Below are 18,684 nucleotides of genomic sequence, written 5' to 3'. Positions count from 1 at the left end.
CCTGCCTACTATAAGGTAATATTTAAACAGTCTGTGCTTCCTGAGCACACAATGTCTCTCCCAACCCAAACTTGCCAGAGAATGAGTGTTGGTGGGATATGCAGCCTAGAGGAAGTAGCTTTGTTGTTCCACTTTCAGCAATAATACATCACTCAAGTTCTTTGTGGAAATAAATGACTCTTGTTTTCTGCAAAATATTTGCCTTCAACTACGACTCCTTTGCAAACAGCGGGCTAGATCCTGGGCAAATCTCTTTCTGGTGTAAAGCTAAATTGCCACCTTGAAGCTATAGTATTCTAGATTGTGAATGGTGTTGAGCATGAGTAAGACTTAACTTTCTCTGCTAGCTGTATGGAAGTTGCTCTGTGTACCATTAAAACAGCTGATACTAGGGTAGAGAACAGTGATTGCTGTGGTACTCCAGAGGAAGGGGAAGGATGAAAATAGACTTTCAAAGTGACTGGAGAGGAGGCAGTGTGCCAGTTCCATGCAGCGTTATCTTGTGTTCCAGAAGGGTAACAGCTGACTGACTATGTTATGCCAAGTATGTCAAGTTGTATTGACCATAGGATACCTGCTAACCTGATGCTTACCTGATAGCATCAGCAGTAAGGCTCAGCAAAGTTACTCAGTGTCACTTGCTGCTGATACCTCATCAGGACGAGATCTAGTCTGCAGGAGTGGCAGTTCCTGAAGCAGCTCTGATCCCCCAAAACAAACCAGGAGGGAGCACTGGCTGCAAAAGGGTTGCTTGCCAAGGATCTCTCCATTCTTGACTTCTCACGTAATGACTGATCTGATCAGCCTGCTGCGATGGAAGGACTGGCACTGAGCCGCATTGTGTACCTGTGAAGTGTCTTCTTATGAAGCCGCATAACCCATCACCTCCTCTTGGGCATACGCATCTGTAATTCTTCTCACCTCTCCATAAGAGTCCCTTCTGCATTCTGATTTGTCAGTACCTCAGTCTAGCTCTTAACTTCCTCTTGCAAGTTGAAAGCGACCACCAAACTGAACCTGAAATAACAGACTCGAAACCAAGGACTGGTAAGAAAGACAAATGCCTCGCACATACAACCTCAAGACGATTCAGCAACCGATTCTTTCAGATATGCCAAATTAGTCACTGAAGAACCCTTCATGCGAGAGACACGTTGACTGCCCCAAGCTATGCTAGGTGAGTATTTTTTGCCATAATATTTACTTTTTTTTCTTTTTTTCTTTCTTTTTCCCGGAAAGAGAACTAGGGAAACACAGAAGTGCTGAGGATTCAGATACCATGTGCAAAAGTAGGAAAATGCAAAGGCAGTGTAGTATCTACATATTTTTTTTCCCCTAATCTGTTTAGTGAAGGCAATTACCCTGCGGAAGGATTTGGATATGTCAGCACCATAATATACATAACAGCCTCAGCGAGTGGCTGCTGTCTTCAGCTAGTGCATGCACAGCACCCACTTGCTGGTGCGTGTCACAGAGGGAGACCCTGCAAAAATGTGTTCCCAGACAGGACCAGAATTTATGCTGAGAAACATGGTAATAAGTCCAGGAAGGATTTGATGGCAAATAAGGACCAAAGCCTCAGTAGCTCAGCTACAGAGAACTTTTGAAGTTCTGAGCGTAGATATGCCAGTATGCAGGCTTCTGTGTGCTGAGAACTTTTTTTTAAGCTGGCTCCTATTTTGGGTCCTGCGTGGGGGTGGTCCTGGGAGGGTGTAGCTCTGCTTGAGTTCTACGGCTTTTGGCAATGTAGCTGGAAAGTAGGAGGCTTTGGCCTGCTGCATTGAGATATGCTGCACCAGCTGAGAGCTTTGGAGCTGAGCATGAATTTTGCTGTGTTTGTAGGTCATGTGTGCACAAGTGCGGGTTGTACAGCAACTGTGTCATGGCAGAGCTGCAAACGGTGCAGTCAAACCGCACAGCTCTCCCCTCCACCTCCAAAAAACCCAACCCCCAAACGGGTCGTGTGTTTTGAAAGGCAGATTTGAGAGAATTCCAGAAGGCTTGCTGACACTTTTCAGGATTTTGTCTGTGGAAAGGGGAGGGCAATGAAGGGCAGAGGTGGTTTTCCATCACTGACTACAGGCAAGAACACCATGCACTGACTGGAAAGCTGTAGTGACTGTTTCTCAGCCTAGAACAGATCCGTGGGTCCCCCAGCAGCTGCTTCTAGGCCCGTAATCCCTGTCTGAGCCTGTCTTGGGGGGTCTCTGAGCTTCCTTCGCCGAGAAAAATGCATTTGGAAAGAAAAAGGAATTAGCAAGCATGTCTGGCCCTGGAAAGAGATGGAAACGTTCTTAGGGAATGAGCAGCGGCAGGGAGGAGGCCTTCCCCGCTCCCTGCTCGCGCCCTGCGGAGCCGCAGTAGCTGTTCCTGCTGCTCCACCGTGCGTGCATGGAGCTGGCACGTCCCCTCTCACCTCCCTGCTGCCCTTTGCACCTGGTGTTATTGTCACTGTTGGTTCTGCACGGAGTGCCAGGGACATAGGCGCTGCCCCAGGAAACTTGGTACCCCAGCACCGCAGATCTGGCGCTGTGGCTTTCTGCTCCACAGCACTGAAGGGAACCGCTAATCTCTGAGAGCAGTAGGAATAATGGCAGAAGTTTACCTTATGTATTTATTCTAAATCCTGTAATGGCTGTTTCTTGGGGAGAAATATCTGGGACCTTTTTCCCTCCCGAGCCTTTACTGAAGCTGGTCTAGAGATCCTCTGACTTGCACAATGGAGGAAAAATGAGAGAAGCTAGCAAGATTTCAGAGATGATTCAGCTCTTGTTGTCTTTCTATTTCTGCAGCGAAAATGCATGTATTGGAAAACATGTGCTGGGAATGGCAGCCTCAAATTCAACTGTAATGTCCAGGTTCTCCAAGTGGGAGGGCTTCTCTCAGTAACTTTTTGCCCTTAAATGTGTTTATCACTTTTGAATGGGCATAGCTTTGAATCATGGAGCAGAGACACAGCAAGCAGGGTACTGAGTTTTGCCTTCTTGTGATCCATGTGTGAACGCTGGCTGGCATATTCCTGATGATGACAGCCAGTCCTTCCTCAGGCTGCAGGATATGTCTACAACACATAGAAAGGAGATGTTGGCTTTATTTTGAGAGATGTGCAGCAGGTCAAACTGAATACAGTGACCAAACATGGCCCTGTCTGAACAGACCCTGAAGGGTTCCAGCAGAAGTTCTCACTATGTGGAGCACCCTGGAGCAAGGGGGTTATTGCTAGAGTAAGGGGTCTGTGTTTTTAGGACAAAACTTCTCTGAGTATGTAGTAGAAGAAAAGTCCTGTTGCTTTTTGAGCAGAGTTAGCATCTATGAACATCTCAGTTCAGATGCTAAAGAGTTGACCCCCAAACCACCAGAAAGATTCATTACTTAGGGGAAAATGCAAAGGTGTTTCAGGCTAAGCTTCCTGCCCCCGTCTCTCTCCCTTCCTTTTCAGGGCTCAGAGCAGTCTCAAACTAGAGACGTATCTGACATTTGTGTTTCACGGAGTTTCAAGCTCCCAGCTCGGATAGGGGCTAACCTGAGAGGCTGAACATCCAGGCAGCAAAGATTGTGTCCCTCTCCGAAGAGCTGAAGAAGTAATTTTCTGACCTTGGGGTTCAGTTCGGTTGCAAGCTGTTGGTGTCCTGCCCCAGGGGAAACTGATGCATGCGTCGCCGTTGCTGTTCATTTTAGAGTAAGATGAAGGCGTTGCTGAGCCTGACTCTGGTGCTGACATGGCTGGGTAAGTTGTAAGTCATTCTGGTGGTTTTACATACCTTGCCTGCTTTCCCCTCTGCCTTTGCCAAAAGACCCATCGGTTTCTCTCTTCCTGCAGTGAGAACCCCTTGGGGTTTCACAGGTGCCTGGAGCTGGCAAAAGTAAGGGGGCTCCTGGTAACTCCTCTGGTCTCCACGTGCTGCTACTCCCTTCCTGCAGAGCTCACATATATATAGGCTTCAAATTGCAACAGCATCCCTGGATGGAGTCCTGTACTTATTTTGCCAGGCTCCAAGGCTTTGAAAGAAGCAGAACTGCTTTGCCAAGTCTAAATACAGGGAAAGGTTTCCAAGGTATTGATTTTGGCCCTGCTCGAGGCAACTGGCTCCCTTGGTCTTCTCCACTGGCAAATATTTGTCATCTTCAGCTCCACAGCTGGTCAAGACCAGAAGAAACCTGTTTGGGAAGCTGTGGCACTTTGCATTTGTTATTTACAGGGCATCAGACAAGTACTTGGTGCTTTGCCAGGGCTCAGCCCTCAGTGTCTTGTGGACAGAGTGAGCAGAATGGCTAAGATGGCAGGAAAAGTCTACCTGTCTGAGCAGCTCCCTGCTGAAGCAGCTCACCTAATTCTTGACAAACAAGTGCCAGAGTCTCAGCCACTTTTCTTGCTAGGTTTTGCCAGCGCAGACTCTGGGGCAAGCAGGGTTTCTCTTGACGAGCTCCAGGGATGTTTTCTGCCCCACTTCTTTCCCCTTCCTGCTGCATGTATCGCGGCCCACTGTGTCAGCAGCTGCTTCGTGCTGGTTATGTCAGCTCTGTGGTCTTTGATGTTCCTCTGGTTTGTCTTTTTTTCCCCCACTGTCCAGCTTCTCTAGAAACCCTAAGCAGTAGTTATGTGGCCAGACAAGGCCAAGCCTAGGTCAGGAGCCTGTGAGCAAGGGGTAAGGAAGCCAAACGAGCAGGTTGTGAAAGAGGAACTGAAATGCGTGTGAAGCGGTTGAGTTGCCCCTGGCCTGGTGTAGATGAGAGCAGCACTGGTTCTCCCAGCCAGTGACTCACAGCAACAACCCTGCAGGAGCTATGGGCTTTGGCTCGCAGACGCAGAGGGCTGGGGTTGTTCTTCCCTACTTCCCTTCTGCGTGGCTTGTTCAGCGAGCACAGCAGCCCTTGGTCTGGCGACTGGGAGGATGTGCTGCCCCGCGTCCCAGGCACACCAAAAGCAGGGGTCTGGGAGAGGCTTTGCCCGCACAAGGAGCAGGGCCTCCCCGTTGCGCTCCGGACTGGTCAGTGCCGTTAGCCCCAGGCTTATCTGGAGAGGAGATATCTATGGGGACAGGCAGGCTGCATCTGGCCGTCCTCCCTGGACTCATCCTGCTGTCCTTGTCCCTGGCAGAGCGGTGCAGCGGGTTGGCTGGCTGGGTGTTCACGGAGCCTCAGCTTCGAGCCAGCGCTGGGGACTCTGTCCTGCTGCAGTGCCTCTTCCTAGACCCAGTGGCCAAGGGGTGGATGATGACCAAAGTGGACTGGCTGCGCGTGGCAGGAGCCGGCATGCAGAAGGTGGGTCGGGACCAGGGGGTGGGCGGTGGAGCAGTGCACGGGGGCAGATGGCAGGGGAGGGTGAGCGAGGCAGCCCTGCTGCTCTCGGGAGCCTGTGGGGAAGCCTGTCTGCCTGGCCCAGGCCACGAGAGGAGGAAGGTTCCCCCGTGTGGTCGCGGGGCACCTCCACTGCTCCCCATGGCCCTGCACCGCAGGGGAACCACAGCGCTGGGTGCTGTGTCCTGGGGCTTTCCAAGAGAGCATGGCAGCTAGCTGGGCTCTCGTGTGCAGCGAGCGCTCCACGGGGAGAGGGAGCGAGCCCCGATCTGAGGGCTCTTGAGCAGGGAAGACACACAGGGAAGTGCCCTTCCGCTGGGTTCCTTTCACCTGATGCTTTCTGTGCCCTGGCAGGAGGAGATGGTGTTTTATTACTACAACAACCATAGCATCCCTGTGGGCCGTTTCCGGGACCGGGCACAGTGGCAAGGGGACCCTTCCCTCTGGGATGGCTCTATCCAGCTGCAGGATGTACGGGTGAACGACAGTGGCACATACGTGTGTGAGATCCGGCTGCTCCAGCACAGCAGCATCTTCAAGAACCACACAGTGCTGCACGTCAGCCCCACAGGACAGAGAGGTACGCGCCCTATGACTGCTCCCCTCTCCCGTCACCCTGTTCGGCCCCATGTGGAGGGGCTGCGGAGGCTCTGGGAGGCTCTCAGACCTGCCACCACAGTTCTCCTGGGGTAGGGCCGGGGACCCTGTGTGTACCATCCCCTGCCTTGGTGTCTCCCCAGCAGGACGAGGAGCGGCAGGCACCCAGGACTCTGCAGCCCCGGGAGACTCTGGGTTTTGGCCTGTGACTGTGGGCTGTGGCTGTGTGGCCGTTGTGCTGGCTTTCCTGGCCGGACTCAGCCTGAGGAAGAGGTACCAATGCTAGCTGTGGGTTTACGGGGCTGAGCAAAGCACCTCCTTGCAGCATTCCTGCACTGTTCTCCCTGGCCAAGCGCTAGCCTGACCTGCCCCAAGCAGGGCTGGAGCTGCTGAAACCCGGGGGTTCATCATCCCGGGCAATGCCGCTGCCCGCAGTGGGGTGCAGGTTCCTGCTGCCCTCTAGTGTCATGCTGCCCTGGCCAGTCCCCGCTTTGCTTCCAAACCTCCTGGGCTCCCGGCATGCCTGCAGTGGGGACGGCCTGACCGAGGCATGTGCAAAGGGATCCCGGCGTCCCAGGAGAGGGAGGGCAGGGACAGGAGGAGTAGGCGATGCTTCTTGCCAGAGATGACACTACCGTTGCCTTCCCTCAAGGTCTGCAGCCAACACGGCTCTGGAGAGGACTGGAAACGGCAGCAGCAAGAGCAAAGCAGAGGTGATTGCTGAGGCTGAGCTGTGTGGAGGGGACTGTGTGCCTCCCCTGGGACACGGCCACAACCTGCAGGAACCGAAGAGAGGGAGGAGAGGCGGGAGCAGGGGAGGGATGGGGCACACAGGGCAGGTGCAGAGCACCCATGCCTGTGCGCACACTGGGCTGTGCCCTCGTGTGGCCAGCCACACCCAGCGAGCACACAGGAGAGCTGCGGGCTCCTTGCTGTGCTGCCGGCTGCGTGTGTGCCTTGCAGTTGGAACAAGCCCCAGGTCCTGCCATTTCATTTGGCTTGCAGTTAAGAGGAGGCACTGATGGAGCAAATGCTCCCGCAGCTGCTGAATGCCTGGGAGCCGAGAGGCTTGGCAAGGGGAGATGGGGTCCTGGGCCACAGCCTCCCGCTGAGGCTGAAGCCGGGGTCATCCTCACGCAGGATGGTTGCTGCCTCGTCCCTAGCTAAGGCTGCGTGTCCTCAGGACACGGAGGCATCACTGGCTTGGGGTGTATGGGCACAGGGCTGGGGACGCTGAGGAAGGGAATCCCACACTGGCCAAGCATGAGGTGCTGTTTGCTGGCCAGCCAGGGCCATGGCTCTTGGTGCCAGTCCTATGACTGGGCTAAGGCAGCCCTCGTGTTTTTGGGTACTGCTTAGTTCTGAGTGTCCTGGTCTCCCCCTTGTAGGAAGCGCTTTACTTCTCAATTCCTGGAGCTGAGATACCCAAGGCTGAACAGGATGCAGGGAAGAAGAGGAGAGCTGAGGAGACCTACATAACCATGGTGAGGAGCCGAGCCATGGCAGGCGTGGGCAGGGCGTGCAGCTGTAGGGCTGGTGTGACCCCCTACATGACTGCCCCCCTCCCCAGGGTGACAGCATCCAGGACCTGACCCCTTGCTCCCTATGCCAGGCAGCAGCATCCCTTGCCTCCTGTCCACTTCAAATGGGCCCCAATACCTGCAGTGAGACTCACGCCCTGTCCCTTGCTCCTTGCAGCACCCCTCTCACTTCCAGGAGAACGGCATCTACGTGGAGCTGGCCAAGAGGGTGATCCCGGCAGAATGGATGGCAGAAGGGAGACAGGGTGATGGGCAAAGCGAGGAACCCTACGGCAGACCAGAGGCGGCACTTCCCTGGGCTCCAGAGGGGCAGAAATAGCTGTGCTGAGGGATGTAAGCCCCTTAGCCAGCCAGGTGTGCACAAGACATCTTTGTTCCTTCGGGCAGGCCAGCGTTCTGCTACTGTCAGCCCTTCCTCTAAGAAGCTGTCCCACTTTACCACGTGCTCCATGTCAGAGCCACTGCTTGGGCATGTCCCACCCCAGTTGTCTGCTGGGGGACCAGGGGAGAGACATCCCTCTGGTTCTTGTCTCCTGGTCTCTGGAGCGGGGCACAGCAGGCACAGCCTCCGTGCTCTAGCTTTGATCCCGGTCCGTGCTGCTCCAGGTCCCGAGATAATGATCTCCATGGAGAGCCTGGCAGGCGGGGGGAGATGCAGCGGGAGCCGTGCCAGTGGTATCTTCTGAAGATAATAAAGCTCAGGGAGTCTTCCCTGTTCCTGGCTTCCTTTTACCTCCTGCTTAAGTGCCAAGAGTGCCAAAACCTGCCTGGCCCAGGACCTGGGAGCCCCTGCACCTACGTGCAGCCTCGCACAGGGCGCCCACACCTGCCCCGTTGGCTCCCGGGAACAGTAAAACCCAATGGGACGTGAAGGGGGTCCCTTTGCAGCACCTGGGCTGTACCGAGCCACCCCGCTGCCCTGGCTCTGCCGGGATGGAGGGGAGCAGGGCAGGCCCCCCGGGCAGCAGGGTCCCCCACGGGGAGCAGGGTCCCCCATGTGTGCTCGCTCGCACGTGTCTCCCACGCACCAGCTGCTTGCTATGGGTGAGCACGTCCCCGTGCACCCTATACCCGGGGCTTGCTGCCCGGGCCCGGGGGGAGGCCAGCAAGATGACTCTTCTCCGGTTCTATAGATAGATGTTTGACACGTCCAGGTGCAGGGGGGGCCGGGGCCCACCTCCCACCCGGCTCTGCGGGCTGGGAGACTGCAGCGGGCTGCGCCGGGCTGCAGTCCTTGGTTTCACGTTGACACCCTACTCTCTTTTCCTGGATGAAGCCGAATTAAAGGGATTACAGGAGGAATCGGCAACCAGCACTGGTTTTGGGGTGTCGGGGGTTACAGGTGACCTCTGCTGCCTTTGCGGGGTTGGGGGACCCGTTCGAGCGGAGCGGAGCGTGCTCTGCCTGCCCAGCGTGGTTGGGAAACCGTGCTGCGTGTGCAGCGAGTGTGTTTGCAAAGTGCGTTGCCTGTGTTCACCCTGGCACTTCTCTGATGCCTTCTCACCCGGCTGCCCCCTTTCCCCTCCTGGAGCTGGTTGGGGAGCAGAGCACCTCTGCGTCCCTCCTGCCGCCCCATGGCCCCATCCCTTCCTCCCTAGGGCTCTGGTGCACAGGCGCTGAGATGTGCTCTGGCTCCAGGGCACCCCTGGCCTTTCTCCTCACTGATGCTGCTGCAGCAAACCCCACCACGCTGCGTCCCGCAGCGCAAGAACTAGGTGGCTGAGCAGCTGCTGTCGCTCGCTTTCTGGTGCCCATGAGGTCATATGTTGTCTCCTTCCTGCACCGGTCTCTGCAGCCTGAATCCAGGCTTGGAGTCCATGGCCCGAAGGCTTTCTTCACCAATGGTGTGAAGGGGACCAAAGACCTCCAGCTTCCCCATCCGAGGGCTGGATGAAGAGAGGGCGTTGCCCTGGGATAGCATGCTGCTGGGGAAGAGGAAAGGTGCTGGCAGAGTCTGGCATCCCTAGGAAGCAAGGAGGCTGCCCTCGCATCAGCATGGGAACAGGCAGGCACACCAGGAGTGCTTCTACCCGCTGCTGGCCTGCGGTTGTGCCTCCTCCTGGGCACGCTGGCTGGGCTGCTGTGCGGGCTGCCTCCTTGGGAGCTTCTGCCCTTCCCAGGCCCGATCAGTCCCTCTGCTCTCTGCCTGGCTTTGGGAGGGCATTTCTGATGTTCCTGGGCCCTCGAGAGTGGGAATTGCTGCTGTGAGCGGTGTGAGCCGGGCTGGGTCGCCGGCCTTCAACAGGGCAGAGGTGACACATCTGCATGTCCCCACTGAAATCAGGGGGCTGCAGGGGCCATGGGAACCCTCAAGGTCAGGCCTGCGCTGTGGGGCACCGGCTGAGTCCCTCCCTGCACTCCTGGCCTCCTGGGGGGAAGAGGAACCCTGAGTGCCACTTGCTCCAACGGCAAGTTTGCAGGGCCAGAGGGGATCCCAGCAGCAACCTGCTCCTCGGCTGCCCTGGGCTCAGCATGCTGCAGGCAGGAGAAGCGCTGTGACAGCCCACAACCAGACCCCGGAGCATGGAGCAGGAGTGTTTAAGCACCAGGAGCGTTCGCCTTCTGTTCAGGGGAAAATTTTTCTGCCCTCCCACTTCCCCTGCTGAAATCCACCAACCATAGCATTTACTGAATTCTTCGATCCAGCACCACTCCAGCCAGCCATATTGGGCTGTGGAAATAAAGCAGCTCTAATGTTATATGTCACCTGCAAATAACCCGGGCGTTCGAAAAAAGCAAACCACCACCACCAAAATCCACACCAATACCAGGTCCTCTCCACACACAAAAGTCCTTCAAAATGAGCCTGGAAGCTTGGCTCCCGCAGCCCACCTTGTTCCTCACTGGCCTCAGCTTGCTCCTCTTGCTGGGTAAGTGTCGACTTGACCCCTTGCATGCACACGGCTGCCAGGGGAGAGCACCCAGGCTGGGGAGAAACACCCTCTCTGGCCAGGAGCCCCCTCCCCACATCCCAGGCCCAAGAAGCCCCTCCTGTCACCGGGGAAGCAGCGAGCCAGCGAGAGATGCTGTGCCGCAGGGATGGGGACGGAGGTGGTCCGAAATGCACCCTTGCTGCAATCCGCCAGCCAGGGTGACCTGCTTTTAGGCAGGATGGGGGGTACGTTGCAACTGCGGCTTCTCTTAAAAAAGCTGTGCATCCTGCTCGCTGGAGGTTTTGGCTAAGTGCAAGGCTGTTTGCATGACAGGCAAGGGATGTGGGCTGCAGCGGGGAGAGGGGGCAGCTCTGGCTTTGCCTTGCTGGGAAGGCGGTGGCTGGTGGGCTGCGGGTGGCTCGTGACTGCCCTTTGCTTTGTGGCTGGCTGCTGGGGCGGTGGGCTCTGGGCTGATGGTGCTGCATGGGGTGGGGGGGAAACCATAGTCTCTGCATTTCTGCCCTGCCCCGGAGGCAGTGGCGTGTGTCAGCAGGTTTGGGTCTATATTGATTGGAAACAGAAACGCATCACCTCTGTGAAATGCTCTTCACCCGGTCCTGGAGCTGCTGGTGGGCTGCCTTTGCTTTAGGAGAGAGGCTGGGAAATGGCGGATAAAAAGCCCAGCAAAGTCTGCTTTAGAGGCTGGCTGTAATTTTACCCCCCCCCCCCCCCCCAAGCCCTGGGTGCAGGGTGTAGTGTGACAGAGCGTTTGGGAGCATGCGTGGCACCGAAGGACGCAGCCTGGACGGTCGGTCCCAGGGATTTTAGCTGGTTTCTTTCTCCACCTCTGTTGTCCCCCGGTGCTGGGTGCCCAGGGCAGTGGCAGAGTTTGGACCTGAGCACATAGGTGCTCCCAGGGCACGTGTCTATCGCGTGCTGGCTGCCCGCGAGGACCCTCTGGCTGCGGTACGGTCCTGCCGTACCAGGTGGCACGGCAAAGCCCTGGCCAGGGCTGCCTTGTCACCGCAGAGCCTGGGAGAGCTCCCGGTGGCACCTCTGCCCTCTGCAGAGCCCCGGGGTGCCCTGGGACATGGCGCAAAGCCATGCCGCCCAACCGTAGGCATAGCACGAGGGCTGCCGGGCACTCGAGCCTGCACGTCTGTGCCGGGGCCCCTCCAAGCAGGCCTGCTGGGCTGGGTCTGTGAAAGGGCCTCCTGAGATGGGCAGGTTCCCTGCTCTTCTCTCCCACCTCTAAGAGGTTTTTCTTGAAAGCGTCCAAGGGGGTGGGCTGTGATGGGGCAGCAAGGCTGGGAGACCGGCCGGCTCAGGCCTGGACACTTTTTGCTTCCTTGGATGCTGCGAGTTGTCCCCGTGCACCAGCTCTCCCCATCTCTGCCTCCCAGCACCCTGTGGGGAGCCTTCCCTGCACTGGGGCTGGATGGAGGGTGCCCACCACGGCTGCTGGGCTGCCAGCACGAGCAGGGAGCCGTCTCCAGGGGCTTGGCCATGCTTGGCGGGCACCCCTCTGCCTCCAGAGAGCTGGCTTCAGGATGCTGCTGGTTCACACCTCGCAGCAAGAGCTGTGGCTCGAAACAGCCATATCTGCAACTCGGAAAAGCCTCTTTTCCCTGGCTGCAGAGCCTGGCCCCTTTCCTGCCCTGCTTGCAGACGGAGTGGATTAGCCAGCGGAGCAGCCTTGACATGCATTCAGCTTGGCCACGGGGCTCGACTCAGGAGCACCTCAGGAAGGAGGTTTGAGAGCAAAGAGCAGCAGCCAAAGGGGAGAGGTGAGGTGATCGGAAAAGCCCCTGCTGCCAGTGTCGCTGTCCCTGCCCTGCGGGGTGCCACAGCCCCCCTTTACAGTCTCGGCATTCCCAGCCGTCCCTCCAGGGCTCTCTGTCCCTGTGCTTCTTGGGGCTTAGCCTTAGAGTTTGCAGCTAGCTGGCTGCACGGGAGCCTGTCTCGGCATGTGCGCCCTCCCCTTTGCAGGCTGGGGAGAACATGCTGGATGCAGGTGCTGGGTTTCACGTGCTGCTGGGGCAGCCATCAGACCAGGGGAGCTGCAGGAAAGGAGTGGAAGAGGGAGCAGGGCACGGACACCCCATCCCTGCCCATGCCCCGGCTGAGCGATCCTGCCCTGTGAGCTGCACCGGGTAATGCCCCCGTTTGTCTGACACAGCAAGGCCAAGGTACAGGGACTGGCCTTGTCCCCCCAGGAGCGACTGAGATCTTGGCCCAGTCATTCCCAGCTAGAGAATCCTTGCGTGAACACCCCTGGGAAGGGGAGCATCTGCATTTCCCCTGCAGCCCCCAGGGGCTGGCCCTGGCAGATCCCAGCCCTCGCCGCTGTAGTGCGTCCTGCTGGGAATGGAATCTGATGAGCGCAGCCATAAATTTCTCCGCGGATGTGGTGCTGAGCCCGGCATGCTGATGCTGCATTCAGCCCTTTGCATAGCGTTATCGATTCTGCAGCAGGAAAGCCTCGTTTAAGTGACAAGGAGCAGAGCTTGCCTGGAGTCAGCAGAATTTAGCCCTGGGCACAATCAGGGCAGGCATGGCAGAGAGGGGTCATCAGCCCTTGCAGAGCACGGCCAAGGGACGGTGCCAGGGCTGGGGCTGCTCCCCCCTTTTCCCCTGTCACTGCTGTGCAGGGGAACCCCGTTCCTGGCTGGCCTCGGCATGGTCTGTGCGTGAATGTGCCTGAAAGGCAATCCCAGGCCCCAGGGTGAGCTCTGTGCAACCAGCCAGCGTGCAGGGTGGGATGGGGAGACCGGCCTTGCCAGTAGGATGGCTGCTTGTGTCCCTTTCTAACTCATCTGCATCTCTGCTCTTGCTCTCTGTGCTTGCGGCAGCACCCACGGGATTGGGCATGGAGGTCATGGCTCCCGCGACCATCAATGCCTTGAATGGCTCCTCTGTGAAGCTCTCCTGCACCTTCAACTCCTGCTACAAGGTGGAGAACAAGCAGTTCTCCCTCAACTGGACATACCAGGAGTGCAGGAACTGCTCTGAGGAGCTGGTGAGTCTCGCCGGGGCTGGGGATCAGCTGAGAGGTCCTGGGACCAGCTCGGAGTAGTCGTGTGTGTTCCCTGGGGTCCTGAGCCTTCTCCTTATGTCTGCTCCTGCTCTGGCCCTCCTCTGCCGCAGGGAAAATCAGCAACTGACCGCGTGAAGAACAAGCGGTCAGGGCAGCTGCCCTGATGTGGCAGGACAGGCAGGCGTGAGTGGGGAGAGGCGCCGCGAGGAGACCCTGTCCCTGGCCGCTGTGGGGGCGAGAGCTGAGCGGGTGCTGGCCGGCTCAGGGGCAAGCGTGCAGCGTGGGTGCATGCCCAGGGCAGTACGTGCAGGGGAGGGGGATGCCTGGCCGGGGAAGGTGAGCAGAAGGGCTGCCAAACGCTGTCTCACCTCCTCTCCCACGTGGGATGTCCAGTTTCTGCAGTTCCGGATGAAGATCATGAACAAGCAGCTGGACCGCTTTGGGAACCGGGTGGAGTTCACCGGGAACCCCACCAAGTATGACGTGTCCTTCACCCTCAAAAACGTGCAGCTGGAGGACGAGGGCACCTACAATTGCTATGTCCTGAACCCCCCGGACCGGCACCGGGGCCATGCCAGCATCAGCCTGAAGGTGCTCACCAAAGGTAAGCGGTGGAGCGGTCCCCTCTGCTGTCAGGCACCCATGGGTGCCAGCTGGCTCTCTGCTCCACCCCGTGCCCTGCCTTCACCCTGCATTGCACATGCAGGGCTTGCTCCCCGGCGGGGGGGAGCAAGCCCTGCCGCTTCCCTGTTGCTCCCGCTGGCTGCCCCAGGTGGGGGCTGTGTGCCCTGAGCCTGTGCCCTGTCTCCCCAGAGCCCCCGAAGCATGACTCAACAGTGGCTGTCATCGTGGGCGCCTCTGTAGGTGGCTTCTTGGCCGTGGTCATCCTGGTGCTGATGGTGGTGAAATGCGTGCGCCGGAAAAAGCAGCAGAGGCTGAACACGGACGACCAGAAGACGGAGGAGGAAGGGAAGACAGACGGCGAAGGCAACCCGGACGAGGGCACCAAGTAACACCTCCCCGCCCGCCCCTCCCTCTTCACCCCTGTACAGCGTGACCCCCTCGATGTGCTTCCCAGAGCAAGGATTTCTGTCTCCCCCGAGCATCCCTCCCTCCATCTACCTACCCCACCCAGCCTGGAGCAGGGCGCGGAGAGAAGGTGGTCCCCGGAGGCTGGCCGCAGCGGGCAGGGCTGCAGAGGGTGGCTGAAGCGCAGCCAGGCTCCCCCTGAGGCTGAGCTGGGACCGCCTTGTCCCCCCGCTCCCGCCAGGCACACTCTGCGTGCTGGAGCACTGCGTGGGGCCGTGGGGAGGTGTTGGGGACAGGGTGGTGCGGGAGAGGGGTGGAAGAGCGCGGTCCCCACACGCGGCGGGGCCGGAGCCAGGGGTGCCAGGAGGGGCAGAGAGAGGGCCGGGCAGCCCCATGCCCAGATGTCTGCGCCCTGTCCCGCTAGAAAAAGAGCAGGGGCCAACGGCAAGCAGCCGTCTGCCTTCGGGGCCACGTCTCACCCCCCGAGGCGCTCCTGCTGTGCCCAGGGCACGGGCACCGCGTACTCGTCCCCGAGGGATCCCCGCTAGCTGCCCGTCTCCTCCTTGCAAGTCCTGTGTGCCAGTGTTGAGGGTGCTGTGACAAGAAGCTCGTGCTCCTCGGGGACTGTCCCAGCCTGCTCAGAAGCCGATGGCTGGGTAATGACCATCAGCCCACATGTCGGCTCTGAGCTTTGCTGGTTTTTGGAGCCGCTAATGGCTCCTGGTGTGTAACGGATGTACCCGCCTGCCTGTTGGGCTATTTTTGGGCCTGAGCATCTCAGCCAAAGGTGCCGGGCTGACTTTTTTGTGCTCATTTCCTTCTTGGGGAGGGTAATTCTAATGGAAAATGTTCCGCTGATGTGCCAAACCAAGGTGGTGGGGAGTGGCGGGGTGCGGCTGCTAGGGTCGAAGAGCTGCTGGGAGGAAGAGGAGTTTTTGGGCGCTTGCTGGGAAGGACTGGGCACAACCGGGGGCCCAGAGACAGGACAGCTCTGTAACCCCGAAGCAACTCTGTGATGCTGAGACTGCCTCCTCCAGCCTCCCTTGCAGAGCGCTGCACAATCCGTAACTGCCACGGCAATGCACTGCCAGGCCGCCCAGCCGCCGGCCCCGCAGTGCCGGCTGCCGCCTGCCTCAGCCCCGTCCACGGTCCAGCGCCTGCCCTGCTTGCGGCAGCTCCCTCAGCGCTCCCCGGGAGCTGCCCTGCCTGCTCTGCAGTTCGTTATAAGCAGTGGCCCCAGGCAGCTCGGGGGGCGAGCGAGCGGTGATCCCGGCTGGTCCCACCCCGTTGCGGTGCAGGGGGACGTGGCGAGCCCCAGGGTTGGGAACCGGCGGTCCTGCCTGCCTCGGGCTCGCCGCCTGGCCTTGGGCAAGCCCCTTGCCTCCTGCGTCGGACCCGGCAGGTGAGCTGTGCTGGCTGGAGTGCGCGAGGAGCTCGCCCTGGGGGCCTCTCGCGGGTCAGACAAGGAAAATGACCCTGGGAAGTGTCCCCTGCCGCACCGTGCCCGGGCTTTTCTTCTCCCACGGCAGGTGGGACACGGGGCAGGAGAGGGCCAGTGCACGGAACCCCAGGGGACGCTGCCTACGGCCCGGTGACGGAGGTCCCCTGTCACCCATGAGCAGCACTGTCAGGGGAGAAGGGAGACCTTCGACGCACCACCTGCCGCCCAGCGCTGCCGTGTCCCCGTGCGGGTGCCACGCCGGCAGCGCCGCAGGCAATGCTGTCAGGCCCCGGGGATGAAGGGACGGCCGTGCGCTCCCTGCTCTGCCCCCATCGCTTTCTGCCCTGGTCCCGCGTGCCCTCTCCACCCTGCTCGACCTTGCTGGGCTCCGCGCCGCTCCCCTTCCCATCTGCAGCAGGAATGCGCCTTGTCTTGCCGTGTGGCTTCCCCCTCTCCCGGCGGCTTTCCTGCCCGGGGAGGGCTGGGCTGAGGCTGCCTGCCCCTGCGCACCCCCACGCCCATGCCAGATGGCTTTCCCCGTACAGTGCCGGTGGGGAGCCGGCCGCGAGGCTGGTTCCCCGGGCCCGCCTGCTGCTCAAAGCTGGGCTGCGTGCAGCTCCACGCGGGACTGAGCTGGCAACGTTGCGGCCAAAGGCCTCTGACTGTTGCACATGACCGGTCTTGCATCTGCCTTTCATTTCTTTCATGCACTATCCGTGGATTGCAACTTGCCAATGCATCTGTATGTACATAGCTGTACACAACAGAGAGAATCTCTACAAATATATATATATACACAGGAGGCGCTGGTATCGGTCATGACTATAGTTTTGGGTTTGCGCCTTCTGATGGGTTTCTTTTGCCAAACACTCTGCTGAGTGTAGGATGTTTTTATTGCTCTTTGTACAGTTAAACAAACAAAAGAACAACAAAACACAACTTTGCACTTGATGCTTTTGTGCTGCTGCCTGCTGGAGGGGCAGGACAGGGTCCCGCGGCTCTGCTCTGCCTGTGTGTCTGTCTGGGGGGATGACAAGGCTCCCGTGTCCTCGGAGCTCAGTCTCGCTGTGGCAGCAGGTCTGCTTTGGGTGCCGAGGGAGCCCAGGGCAGCCTCTGCTTCCACAGTTCGGTCCCCAGGAGCTGCCGCAGAGCCAGGTGCAAGGCAGGACGGTGCTGGGGAGGGAGAGCGGTCGGTGCTGCCCGAGTCTCCACGCACCCAGATTTCAGGGGTGCTCCGCATGCACTGCGGGGCACCAGCTGTGCTACAGGGAGCTGCGCCCTGCCGACTTCCCCACCTCTGCTCCGCAGAGAGCCGGGGACGGCAGCTGCTCGGGGCACAGCAGGTAAGGCTCAGCAGGCTCCAGCGGAGCCCAGGGCACACACCGGGTGATCAACACCTGTAACCAGGCTGCTGTCCAATTTAGCCGTCCGGCAATGCCGCTCGGACGCACCAGAGCGGTGCGGCACAACTGGGGCACAGTTAATAGGCACCTCCATCCGTTTACCCACCTGCAAGGAATGGGAGGCACGAGGGTGACAGTCAGTCGTGCCTCTCCCAACTCCCCTTCAACCCTGGCTGCCGAATGCCTGCGCATCCCAAGTCCGCACACACGCAAAGTCTGGCCAGCACCTACGACTACCTCTTTCTGCCTGCCCTGCCTTACCCGCTGCCCGGCGGCCCACCTCGCTCAGCCTGCTCCTGCTCTGAGCAGCGGGGTGACAGTGAGCAGCGCCAGCAGTCTCAGCTCTTCCCAGTGCCACCCTGCACGCCTCACTGTGCCTGCGGGCTTAACCGTGCACCTCCCGCAGGCAGCTCTCCCTCCCTGGAGGAAGGGCACCAAAATCACCTCTAATGCCCTCCCCTGACACAGTGTGCTGGGCTGCTGCTGGGGGTTACAGCCCAGCCAGGCTGCAATTGGTACCCGGCCCGTGGCAGGGAACGGCTTCGCCGTTACAGAAAGGAGCAAGTTGCTGGAGGAGGGCATGCGGCTATCTACCCACCCAGCTCTAGGGGGAATCAGCCTGACGGAGGGGTGAATACACCCGTAGGCAAAGGGGACGGGGGACTCACAGGTTGGCAGCATGGGGTCTCCTCTGGGAGAGCCGCTGGTAAGAAACCCTTGAGGAAGGCAGGCAGTGTGGGATGATGGAGGAGACCCCCGCGGGACACGACAAGGGTGAGTTTTCAGCACTGCAAAGGACCGAGGGCAGTGACTGCGACCCCCCCAGCGCTGGGGCTTTGCAGATTCTCCAGAGCCAGGGATAGTCCCTTTTACAGAGCACTTAAATTTCCTTGGACTAGGTGGGATTCGAGGTGTTGAAGAGCAAGAGAGCAGGTGGGGAGATGGCGGGGACCTCTGCTCAGTGCCGTGCAGAGATCCACGGGGGACCGCTGCGAGGGGGGAGCCCGAAGCCGCCATCCCTGCAATGCTGCCTGCAGCCTGGCCCCCCTGCTCATGAGGCTGGGAAGTAATGAGGAGGGGACCTGGAAAAGGGGACAGCCTGGGGCAGTGAACTCCAGGGAGCTGAGGGGTGTCAAGGGCAGCACTGAAGAGCCAGAGCTGGGGAGGGTCCGGCAGAGGTGGCCTCGGGCTGTGCCAGGTCAGGAAGAAACTTTCTCCTGGGATGCAGGACAGTGGCCTCGCTCAGTGTTTCTTGCAGATGCCTCTGCAGTGGCTGCCAGGGGACACTGCTCCTCTTTCCCCTCTTGTATTAAAGGGCCCGTGAAAGGGGGCGAGGAACCTGCCCACCCCGGAGGGCTAGCAGCTCTGCTGGCGGGTGCTGAGGAGGCAGCAGGCAGGACGGCTCTGCGCAGGGAGAAGGAGGCAGGGAGAGGGGAAAGCATTGCTCCGAGGGAGAGCTGCAGGC

At 59.2% G+C, this 18,684-nt stretch overlaps 2 protein-coding genes across 7 annotated transcripts; both read left to right on the top strand.

Annotated features, from left to right (window-relative positions):
- Window positions 1-170: 170 nt before the first annotated feature.
- Window positions 171-8,151, top strand: JAML (junction adhesion molecule like). Of its 5 annotated transcripts, none has more exons than XM_030021788.2 (8): window positions 171-1,177; window positions 3,679-3,727; window positions 5,099-5,262; window positions 5,653-5,878; window positions 6,039-6,168; window positions 6,548-6,608; window positions 7,284-7,379; window positions 7,594-8,151. In XM_030021788.2, exons 2-8 carry the CDS (start codon window positions 3,685-3,687, stop codon window positions 7,753-7,755), a joined length of 882 nt encoding a protein of 293 aa, XP_029877648.1. In that variant the 5' UTR covers window positions 171-1,177; window positions 3,679-3,684; the 3' UTR covers window positions 7,756-8,151. The 5 variants fall into 5 exon arrangements, with proteins under 5 accessions (XP_029877648.1, XP_029877647.1, XP_029877646.1 ...); XM_030021787.2 differs by having other exon boundaries at window positions 3,440-3,727; XM_030021789.2 differs by lacking the exons at window positions 171-1,177; window positions 3,679-3,727 and adding an exon at window positions 4,690-4,988.
- Window positions 8,152-10,062: 1,911 nt separating this feature from the next.
- Window positions 10,063-16,755, top strand: SCN2B (sodium voltage-gated channel beta subunit 2). Of its 2 annotated transcripts, XM_030021791.1 has the most exons (5): window positions 10,132-10,306; window positions 11,948-12,096; window positions 13,162-13,328; window positions 13,740-13,950; window positions 14,160-16,755. In XM_030021791.1, the coding sequence occupies exons 1-5, from the start codon at window positions 10,137-10,139 to the stop codon at window positions 14,357-14,359; spliced, it is 897 nt and encodes a 298-aa protein (XP_029877651.1). In that variant the 5' UTR covers window positions 10,132-10,136; the 3' UTR covers window positions 14,360-16,755. The 2 variants fall into 2 exon arrangements, with proteins under 2 accessions (XP_029877650.1, XP_029877651.1); XM_030021790.2 differs by lacking the exon at window positions 11,948-12,096 and having other exon boundaries at window positions 10,063-10,306.
- The last annotated feature ends 1,929 nt before the right edge of the window (window positions 16,756-18,684 follow it).

The sequence above is a fragment of the Aquila chrysaetos genome, chromosome 8, assembly GCF_900496995.4.
Source record: "Aquila chrysaetos chrysaetos chromosome 8, bAquChr1.4, whole genome shotgun sequence".
Lineage (NCBI taxonomy): Eukaryota > Metazoa > Chordata > Aves > Accipitriformes > Accipitridae > Aquila > Aquila chrysaetos.
Note: the sequence above shows the minus strand (reverse complement) of the source record. Positions and strands in the feature narration are given on the sequence as shown.

Coding starts and splice junctions, on each gene's coding strand:
- JAML (XM_030021785.2), top strand. CDS start 4,786: ATGGGCTTTGGCTCGCAGACGCAGAGGGCTGGGGTTGTTCTTCCCTAC. Junction 5,879..6,038: donor CAGCCCCACAGGACAGAGAG/GTACGCGCCCTA, acceptor GTGTCTCCCCAG/CAGGACGAGGAGCGGCAGGC. Junction 7,380..7,593: donor AGGAGACCTACATAACCATG/GTGAGGAGCCGA, acceptor TGCTCCTTGCAG/CACCCCTCTCACTTCCAGGA.
- SCN2B (XM_030021791.1), top strand. CDS start 10,137: ATGTCACCTGCAAATAACCCGGGCGTTCGAAAAAAGCAAACCACCACC. Junction 10,307..11,947: donor CAGCTTGCTCCTCTTGCTGG/GTAAGTGTCGAC, acceptor CCCTGGCTGCAG/AGCCTGGCCCCTTTCCTGCC. Junction 13,329..13,739: donor GGAACTGCTCTGAGGAGCTG/GTGAGTCTCGCC, acceptor TGGGATGTCCAG/TTTCTGCAGTTCCGGATGAA.